The 11149-nt window shown below is 42.4% G+C and overlaps 1 protein-coding gene across 3 annotated transcripts in view; it reads right to left on the bottom strand.

Annotated features, from left to right (window-relative positions):
- The window catches only part of Cpvl (carboxypeptidase vitellogenic like), a 103528-nt gene that overhangs the window by 14610 nt on the left and 77769 nt on the right, over positions 1-11149 (bottom strand). For all 3 annotated transcript variants that reach the window (XM_028758404.1, XM_028758405.1, XM_028758406.1), the window contains one exon: positions 8087-8269. In XM_028758404.1, the coding sequence (XP_028614237.1) occupies positions 8087-8269 (183 nt within the window). The remainder of the gene's footprint in view (positions 1-8086; positions 8270-11149) is intronic.

The raw sequence follows: 11149 nt of genomic DNA, 5'->3' as shown, positions 1-11149 counted from the left end.
GGGAGAGGGAGAGGGAGAGGGAGAGGGGAGAGGGAGAGGGAGAGGGCCAGAGAATAGCCATGGGCATTGTCTGGCAGCAGCTAGGCTAAGTATGGTCAGACTCTTATTGAGGGATGCAGCTACTGGAAGTCTTCATTTGGCAGTGTCCCAGCCCTGAGCCTTTCTCAAGATGATGGTCATCATGACCTACCCACATCTGATAGCTGAATGGCACAGTATTTTAGAGAAGTTCCCTAGAGTGTGACGGTCCACAAATCTGAGGGCTCTGTGGGGCAGACCTCCCTCAGGGTCAGACATAAGCTTGTCTGGGGATGTCCTGCAGGGACTGGACAGCTGGGAGGACAGAGAACATGAGCACACTTTCTCTGAGCGTCACTAGCTTTTAAGGGACAAGAACACAGAGTGAGCAACATCTCCCCACCAGGAAGCCCATCTTTACGGCCTCAACATCTCAGAGCCTATTTCTCCACCTCTATTTAGAGTTGAGAATCAAGCACCAAGCAGACAACCTTGTGAAGGCGATGAGCCACGTTCTCACAGTAAAGCTCCTAACGGGACATCCTGTTTCCAGGGCCTCCCTGACCTAAACCCATCCTATTGCTGCCACTTGAAAGGTCTCTTGCAGCTGTAAATATGTCTTTAAAAGCTTTTAGAGATTTCCAGTTGTACAAACAATAGAGCATACACCCTTGAACCTAGCACTAGTCCCCATGACTCCTTTCTAGTTCTCTCCCAGTTCTCCTTCAGCTTCAGACCGTGAGCCAATATGCTCAGCCCTCCCTAGGTCTCTTATCCAAGTCCCCATCGATGGTCTCTCTGGTTACTCAGCCACTTCCGACATCTGTCAGTTTATTAATACCACAGGTTCCTAGTTATACCTCTCCTTACCAGTGAATGAAGCTGTCCTCACCTCCAACCCAGCTCTACGGCTTTCTCGAAACCCATAGTCCTATGTCTACAGGACACTGTCACCCCTTGGGATTCAGTTAATGCTTTAATTAAGACAGTCAAGTCTACAATCTCCAATGTCTGCTGTCCTGGGACACCACTGTGACGCCACCTTTCTGCCATCAGGCACGAGGTAAGAGGGCACGGGGTCAGAAGCAGGACTCTTGGAATCCTATTTCAGCAATGATAAGAAATGGGGTTAAGAAGCAAGAAGGGGGCAGTGGTGGTTTGAATGGGCGTGCCCCTTGTGTATTGCAGTACTTGGCCCTCAGTCGGTGGTACTGGTTGAGAAGGTTTGGGTGGTGCAGCCTTGCTGGAGGAAGGCATTAGTGGGAATAGTCTTTGGGATAAAAGCCTTGTGCCTGTCCACCTCTCTCTTTCCCTCCTGTCTCTGTCTCTGTCTCTACCCCCCTTTCCTACTCACATTTGAAGATGTGAGCCCTCAGCTACCCTACCACATGAGCTGCTTGCTGCTATGCCTCCCTCTCATAGTGAACTCTTACCACACTGGAACCATAAACCCAAGCTAACTCTTAAATCTGTGAGCCACGTTAATTGTGCTGTTTTATCCAGCAGTTGGAACGTAATGAACAGAGAGACTACATAGCTTCTGGTGCTTGGCATCCTCACCCGGACAGTGAGATCTATGCTCCAGTTGTAAGATGCTACCTAGTTGAAATAACCCATCCTGTTATTTGTCCTAATAAATGTAGATTGACCCTGATGTTGAAAAAGTATAATATAATACTTATGGCTAACTGAAATCAAGTAAATTAGATTTATTAATTATGCAAAACTTATGTCAACAGAATTCCTACTCAGCAAAATCTGCTGAAGAATGAAAATAGACAGGTAATTCAAGATTGAACAGTCTTCACACAGAGAATAATTAGCGTCAATAAATATTTTCAGTAAAGATTCAAAAATAGACATGATTAAACTGTTTTCTTCAAAACATTTAGCTTAGTGAAGTTTAAAATAGAAACATGTTTCTCTAGCAGTTCATCAATATGCCTAGAAACCTAATAAAATTTTAATATATTTCTCAATGAGTTAAAATAACCTTGGAGAAAAAAAAATCCTCAGGCAGACCTGTAATCCTGGCTACCCAGGAAACAGAGGCAGGAGGATCGCAAGTTTAAGGCCAGCCTCAGCAGTGTAGTGAGACCTTGTCTTAAAAATAAAAGTAAAAGGGAGGTGAGCACATAGCTCAGAGGTACCCCGCTTGCCTGGCATAGGGAAGACCCCAGCTCTGAAGCAAACAAAAACCAATGAATCATCCATGAGCTGGCACAATGGCCTCCTTTCCTACCTCCAGTCTTTCATCCCCAACAACCACCAAGAAGCCCCAAGGCACTGAGCAGGAGTTGGCAGGAGGGGGTGGTCTTCCCAGCATGCTTAAATCATATATGCAGAATACAGGTTCCCTGCTCTGAGGCAACTCCTCCCTATAGCTAGCATATGTGGACCTTCTGCTTCTTCTGTTTATCTTTTGGAAACCAGCTCAGTATCATTTTGTCTTTCAGTGTGTCTTGCCTTCACAGGAAGAGTCAGATGGCTTAGTGTGATGGCAGCCATGGGTTTCTGGCTGGTGAGTACCCAACTCCTCTTCCTACTTCTGTGACACACACCACCCCGAGCATCAATCTGGCTGCCTCTGTTGGTAGATTTGGGCAAGATGTAAAAAGGACATGTGTGCAGTCTCAGGTAGTGTAGCCATTAGCAAGACTGATGGGTGGGTGTGCAGGAACAGGTGGCCGAGGAGATCTCTGTGTGCTTCTGAGATTAACATCTCTAAGATGAGTATGGTGGATCGGGGCGGTACCATTTATCTGCCCTTCATAGCTCAGAGTACATATCTGCCCCCACAGTCCAAATATCAATATCTAGCTTCCCCTTATGGGCTGGCTTTGAATGAAAAGTACTTTCTTAGATCATGAATTTTACCCTTTATAATTTTCCTTTTGCTATAACATCCTTGTAAGCAACTCACGTAATGACAATAAAAATAGAAAGGGCAACACTCTCTGTGAATCACGTCAAAGGTTCCTGGCAGGAAGACAGAAGGGACATCTGGGAAGTTCACGATCCATGAACTGACTAATTTCACCTCTGGAGATGATAATACTCTCTCACCTTGCAGGATCATGTTTCTCTGGTGTCTCTCCTTCTAAGGGCAGGAATGATATAAAATAAAGGCCCTACCTTTATGCATTCATTTGCCCCTAGGTGCTATCTCCACAATGCATCCACATGGAGTAAGGTTATAGTAGTTGGTTATGTGTGTTTGTACATGTGTATGCACAAAATATGGTCCAAAGCAAGCAGGCTACATGAAATCTTCAAAACATGAACAACCGGGTTAACCAACATATTTAAAATAGAATTTTAAAAAAAAGTATATTGAGCCAAAGGAAAGACCAGTAGAAAGGAAACTTGAAGCATAAAGAAGAATGTGTTGTTGTCTTCTTTTCTGCTTTTGTTGTTGTTGTTGTTTTGTGTGAGCATGTGTGTATGTGTTGGGGGTGGTGATTTGGGGGGATCTTTTTATTTTTCTTTCTTTCTAGTCTAGGGATCAAACCCAGGGCCTTAGCTGGGTGAACACCGAATACCTAAACACAATCTTAGAGAAAAGAGAGAGAGAAAGAGAGAGGGGAGAGAGAGGGGGGGTGAGAGAAAGAGAGAGAGAGAGGAGAGAGAGAGAGAGAGAGAGAGAGAGAGAGAGAGAGAGAGAGAGAGAGAGAGAGGAGAGCATGGCCAGTCCATGAAGAAATGAAGCTGAAAATTTTATAAATATAACCCCCCAAAAAACATCCCAAAACAACAACAGCATAAAAACTCAAAACTTTAGTTTCCAAAAGCTAAAGGAACCCAGGCAGGATGCACACCCAGTGTCCTAGTTTCGGCTGTCGAGATAAGGAGCATGGTCAGAAGCATCCTGGAAAAGGAGGGTTTGTTTCAGCTTACATGTCCTGCTAACAGTGGATCACAGAGGGAAGTCAGCACAGGAACTCTGGAGGCAGGAAGTGATGCAGGAGCCATGAGGAAGGCTGCTTGCTTCCCCTGGCTTACTGCTTCCCTTGCTTGTGTACCCTAGGACCACATGCCCAGAAGTGGCACCACCCACAGTGGGCTGGAACCTCTCACATTAGTCCTGAACCAAATAAATATAAATAAATAAGTATATTCATATGAGGGCATTTTCTCAATTGCTAGTGCCTCTTCCCTGAAGTTTCTAGCTTGTATCAAGTCAGAATAAAACAAGACAAGACCCATACAGTGCTGACAGCAAGAGAGACAGTCATCTTCACACCTTAGGTCAGAATAGTAGAACTGCTAGGAAACAGCACACAGAGGATCTTGAAAGGCGAGAAGCAGAACAAAACGAAACACAAATCACCCTCAAAGCAGGATCAAAAAAGCTAATGTCTGGCATGTCATCATAAGGGTACAGGAGAAACCAGAAGCCACAGCCTTCAGGAGCTCACAGAAAACAACTAAATCCCATCGCACTAGACATGGCCTTCCTGAATCAAAGGAAGCAGAAAGGCACATACAGGCAAAAATGGAGAGCATGTTGTCAATGTATATATTAAAAATAAATACTAAAGAATGTTTTTGAAGGGACAAGAAACGCACGAAAGACTGATGTTTGCTGACAAGTTAAATGTGTAGTGAATTCTTAGTGAGCGCTGGTTGAACCAAATGCGTAAGTCATGCCTGTTTAAAGAAGACATAGGAGTGTTTTGTTTTTAATAGCAAAAACCTGGGACATGGGTAAAGATGTAGCTATTCTGAGGTTCTCATATTTATCTGAAAAACAGTAAAGTTCTAATTTATATTAGCATTAAGTAAGCCTAGCATTCATATTGTGCTAGTACTGCTTAAAAAAAAAAACAATTTCGAAAGAATGATAACTCACAAATCTATTGATGGAAATAATAAAATGACATAAAGCTCCAAGGAGTGTTAAACTAAAGGAAACAGAAATATAGCGCCAAAGGAACAATACAACAAGATAGTAGATTAAAAAAAATCAGTGATTACATTAAATGCAAATGTACCACTCTAAATTTAAAATATTGTCAGGATCCACAAAAAATAAAACCCGCTATGCTGCATTAAAAAGTATATCTTAAATATGGTGCTATAAAATGACCAGAAGGGAAACACTGATAAAAAGAAAAGTATCCCATGTGCATGCTTTCAAAAGAAAGTTGGCATAGTTACGATACCATCAATCAAGTCACCTTAAGATGAGAAGCATTGCTGCAAACAAGCAGAAGTGTTCATAAGAAAGGAAGATTTAGTGTCAGGAATGTGTAACAAGGAATCTGTGGCTGTAGGCAGCGAACGGCACGAAGTAAAACGAAAACCAGAATAAGCTTCAAACATGGTAGCAGACTTTAAGAGATCTCTCTTGTTAACAGTGGGCAAGGAGAGAGAGGTAAGGGAGGAAGGACAGGAGAGAGGGAGGGAAGGATAGAAGAGGGATGGATAGAGACAGAGAAGAGAGGATAGAGAGAAAGGAGAGAGACAGAGAAAGGAGGAAGAGAAACAGATAGAGGGAGAGAGGGGGAAGAGGGGGGTAGGGTGGGGTGGGGTGAGGTGAGGTGGGGTGGGGTGGGGTAGGGTGGGGTGGGGTGGAGTGAGGTGAGGTGGGGTGAGGTGGGGTGAGGTGGGGTGGGGCGTAGTAGGGTAGAGAGAATTGCTCTACCCAGCTATGAAGTCTATGAACCACAATGACCATCAGGGCAGATACATCTGAGGGGATGAGAGTAGAGAGAAGATTTTCTCTGGCTAACCACAGCCATCCAATTGGACTGAAAGCCCACTCAACAAGAGAAAATTCATGCCTGGTTTTATAAACCTAGCCAACCAAGCACCGTGGCTGCTGAGGTCAGAGGACTTAGAGAAGAGCATTCTCCTGCCTATTCTCTAAACTAGTATAATCACCAAGTACCTTCTAAATGGTTTACCTTCTACCCACAGATAAGTGTGCTTTTTGACCCCTCATCAAAGAAGCTTCTTTTGTAGCAGATGGAGACATCCCAGAAATTGATAACTGATCAAATGTGGAAAACAACAGGCTGGGGTTCAGGATGCCTGCTGACAGCGCAACCCCTACACCTAGAATTCAGGGAAGATTGTAGTAGAGACTATGGAAAGTTGGTAAGAGCCAGAGGACTAGACTATCTGCTTCCAGATAGTGCCTTCTGTATAAGACACAGAGTTACACCCGTGAAATTAACAATATGGCCACCTAAAGAAGGTCACACAAGGACAACACCAATTGACATCCCAGCATAGATGGAAGAAATCTCACAAGGCCCTCATCCCAAAGAAGAGCTATAGCCAACTTGTGGCTCATAAGAAAGACTGAGTTAATCCCGTCAGAGATGAGTCAGTCCTCATTAGCCTATACAGTCTCACACAATCAGCCTTAAATACATCTACATATCAGCAACACTTGTATGTGTATATGTGCATGTATAACAATAATTTGAAGAAGAAGAAGAAGAAGAAGAAGAAGAAGAAGAAGAAGAAGAAGAAGAAGAAGAAGAGGAGGAGGAGGAGGAGGAGGAGGAGGAGGAGGAGGAGGAGGAGGAGGAGGAGGAGGAGGAGGAGGAGGAGGAGGTCATGAACCTGAGAGGCAGTAGGGGGCACAGGAATTTTGGAGGGAAAGGCTATGTGGAAGTGGTTTTGAATTTTCAAAATAATAAGTATAAAATCTGTCTTTAAAAGACCTTGATTGACATAAAAAACATTACAGCAAACAGCTGAAGAATGTGGTCGCTTTAAAAGTATACAGAAAATGTTTGCCAAAACAACCACTTTGAGAGCCAGAAAGTAAATTTTAAATGGTTGAAACCGTAAAGGATATGTGGGGTTTTAAACCACAAAGATACAGTAGTGTATCCCCTTCTGCTTATAGTAAACGCAAGAAAGCAAGAGTCAAAATGTTTGAATATTAAAGAATACACTTTAAAACAGCCTACTGGACAAAGGGGATAAAACACAACAGGAATTGTAAATACTTTAAATCAATGAAACTACAATGAATCTTTGTGTAGACTTAATACCAAACTTAACATACACATAACATACATTGAATGCACATATAAAGTACAGGCTAAAGCTTCATCTTCTAAGCCTCTGTCTTAAAGAATTTTAAACAATAGCAAATAACTCACAATGAAGATAATAATATGATAAAAACATAAATAATAAAATAGGATGGAAACTACAATGGAAAAAAATCAACAAAGGCAACATTATCTGTTACTTGAAATCAGTAATAACTTTGTCTTTGCCTCAGGCAAGAGAGAAATAAATTATTGATATCACCACAGGTCTTTAGGAGGAATTAAATGAAAGTTGCAGGAGCTCATAAATTCTAAATTTTTAGGTGAAATTGAGTACTTTGTGAAAAAAACAAACAAACCCTAAAGCCTATAATAATGGCTTGTTAGAAACAGGAAAAAGTCATTAACCCTCTGTTAAATTGAATATGTGATTTGAAGTCTTCTCTTAAAGGAACCTTCAGGCCCGGATGGCCTTACCTGTACAGTTCCCTAACACTGACAATTATTACCGGACACGGGAATGGGCGATGCTGACCAAGGCGTGTTACAAAGTTCACAAAAGACTGTTTTCAAAACTCAAAGAGAAAAGAAAAATTCCAGGCACAATACTTAAGCCCTAAGTGGAAGTCGCTCTGCGGGGTCGGCTAGTGAAAGATCTTACTCTAGTTACTTCTCCATATGGCTTATAAAAACAAGTTCACATATGGAGGAAGGAGGTTGCACTGGATTTTCTTCAAATAACTGGTCAAGTTCCCTTTGATTCCCAAACAGACTGGGATTTTCTCGTTAATGTTTCTCCACTTTGAACTCTTCCAGCATCTCATTATGTCTTCAGCGATGCCTAGACTTCTGTCGGTGATGACATCAGTGATCTTAACTTTGATAATGGCTCCATTTCTTCTCTGTTGAAGAGAGGGCTATAGAACGCACATATTTACACCTTGACTGTTTCATGACTTCGCCTACACACAGCCATAGCTTACTGACCTCTGTGCCGTGTTTATGTTTACCAACACACTCCCACAACCTGCATGCCCCAGCCATTTGCATACCTGGTGGAATTTACCCACACGCCGCACGTAACCTGCCACTTCATTGTCAGATTTGAAGATCTTCCAGACCTTTCTACGTGTCCTTTTGTATGCTCGGGATCCCTTCCAGTCCATGGTCATCAAGGAGCGTTCTGTCAGGGAAGCTGCCACGATGATGTCCAGTTGGCCATTGTAGATGAGAACCTAAAATGAAATCCAACCCTCAGCAAAAATGGAATTCAGAAGGAAAATCAAGAAGCAGATTCGGGGACTGAGAGTGAAGCTGAATCATAGGTCCCTAGAGGCTACCCCAGCCGATCTGAAGCTCACCTGCTGCCAGATCACCACACACACCAACAACCTCAAAGAAACTCTGGTCCTGTCTCAGCTCGTAACATCCTTCCAGAGTTACCTTATCACAGTCAACAGACATCTGTGTCCCAAAAGAGAAGCAAAGAAGTTTTCCTGGTCTCGGGATGAGATTGATCACTCCAGTCTCCAATTTGGTCCGAATGCAGACCTCTGGTTGAGTTCTGGATTTCACTGTGTATGCTCTCTCTGCCTCCATGATGCCACCTTCTTAAAAGGTTTAAGCATAATTTAAAAGGCGTGTGTGTGTGTGTGTGTGTGTGTGTGTGTGTGTGTGTGTGTTCGTGTGTGCATAAACAAGGAGGTTACATTTTAATGGAACCAAGAGATACTACACTTTGATTCCATATTCCTCAGTCCTCTTGTGTCAGGTTTGAATCAACTACTGCTTTTTGAAACAGGAAGATAGATGCAAACCCTCAAATCTGTTAGCTCCATGCCACTTCTAAGGCTCCTTCCCTTTACTATGAGATCTACCCATGCAAAGGAAGTCTTTCCTTTCCAGAAAAGATCCTTCCCTCCCACATAAACGGATACCACAGAGAATGACGAGACAGCTTGCTTTCTGTCACAGGACTCAAGATTTACATAGAAAGGATTTAGAAATATGGATACTTTCTATTCCTGGTAACCCCGTTTTGCACCCTACGAAAAGAAAGAAAGAAAACTAAAAGTCGTACAATTGTACTTGTTGGGTCTCATTATAACCAAGACCTTAACAAAAGCCAGCAGCCTGTAACTGGTGAGTGGCTAAATGTTCGGTGGCTTAGGAGTTCTCTGGGATGTTGTAAAGTCATTTAAGTGAGGTGGGATATGCTTACCATAGATTTGAATGTCAGATGCTGAAGGTCAGACATAAGCCAAATTACAATTACCTCACGCTCTCTATATACAAACACTCATATGTGAGATGAACATTTGGAAAATAATGTGGATCCTTAATGCACACGGTAAAGGCCTGAGCCACTTCCTCCCTTACGTTCTATACGTCTGACATTGTTTCCATGGTACTAACCTCATCATAACTATAAAGCATGGCCATTTCACCCAATGGAGAGGTTTTCCTAGATTCTGTGCAACCTTTGATCTACTCTCAGGCTCTGTTTCGGCCTGAGTGGAGACCTTTGGTTCGGTCTTCAAATTGGCTCTCAAGTGTTCTGCCACATGTGTTTCCATCTCTCCGTGGCACAGACTTCCTAAAAGGCTTTAATGTAATTAAAAAGCCCAAGACTTTGACACACTCCCAAGCCTCAGACAGAGGTGGGATAGATTCAGGCTAAGATGAAAGAGTCCAGGGCCTCCCCCACAGGAACACACAGCCTTTCATGTTGCTCAGTCACTGTCGCCAGCCCTTCTCCTACACGGGAACCCAAAGGGAAAAGTCCTTGATAGATTTAAGGCCATTTTTAAAGCTTTGACTCAACTGAGCAATAAAATATTTGCCATTGTTTATACAAAACACCGCCTCAAAGGCTCCTAGTGCTTATGGCCTGTGCAAAGCCTCCAAAAGTATGGAAACAATTACACGTGATGTGTACCAGCGAACAAAGCTCAAATTCCTCACGGTTCTCAGAAGGCCTCATTACGGCTGATTAACAAAGATAATCCTGTACAAAGTAAGTCTCCTTCCAGAGGTCAGGGAAAAGATGTGAATTAATTAGCAATTTGCCAGGTTGTCTGTTCATCTGGGCTGTTCATGGCCATTCTGCAAACCAGCATATTTTCTCAGGAGACACTGGTAGCTATTTTTTTAAAATATCATCACTGTATCATATATATATATATATATATATATCCTAGCTCTCTCTATATATATATTATACAGTGAAGATATATATTATATATATTTTGTATGTATATATTTATATTATACCTATACTTATACTGTACCTATCTTCAGACACACCAGAAGAGAACATCAGATTCCATTACAGATGGTTGTGAACCACCATGTAGTTGCTAGGAATTGAACTCAGGACCTCTGGAAGAGCAGCCAGTCCTCTTAATCACTGAGCCATCTCTCCAGCCTTCATCACTGGATCTTAAAAACCAATGTAAGATTTTTTTTGTTGTTGTTCGCTTGTTCCTTTTTTCATTCTAAAGGGACAATAATAAAAGTCATAGCTTTCAGGCTTATCTATTCAGTATTACAGGACGTATTTGTTGATCTATATACTGAGACACATCCCACCCCTGAGCTACTTTTCTTATTATTCCAAACTCTTCACAAACCAGAACATCAACATTCTAGAACAAGGCAATGAGGATCCAAGATGCATAATCCTGCATGGGTGTGTGCGTGTGCACGTGTGCATGTGTGTACGTGTGTGTGTGTGTGTGTGTAGTGATATAGATGGCTCACTTTGGAGAGCAGGCAATGAATATCCCCTTTTCAAAGCAGGGCAAACACTTTTTTTTTAATTTCTAAAAGGCACACAAATCAAACGCAGCAAAAGAGAAGTCAAATAAATAGTTGTGACCATCTTAGTTGCCAGCTTGACTAGCATAAGAAAATTCTAAATATTTTTGCTAAAGCATGATTGCACATGTGTCTACGAGGGTGTTTCCAGAGACAACTGGGGTGTTAGTAAACTTAATGGGTGTCTTGGAGTTTTACTGCTGTGAACAGACACCATGACCAACCAAGGCAACTCCTATAAGGACAACATTTAATTGGGGTTCCAGAGATTCAGTCCGTTATCATCAAAGTGGGAG

The sequence above is a fragment of the Grammomys surdaster genome, unplaced genomic scaffold, assembly GCF_004785775.1.
Source record: "Grammomys surdaster isolate TR1022 unplaced genomic scaffold, NIH_TR_1.0 126197, whole genome shotgun sequence".
Taxonomy (NCBI): Eukaryota; Metazoa; Chordata; class Mammalia; order Rodentia; family Muridae; genus Grammomys; species Grammomys surdaster.
This window is presented reverse-complemented; position numbering and strand designations above follow the sequence as displayed.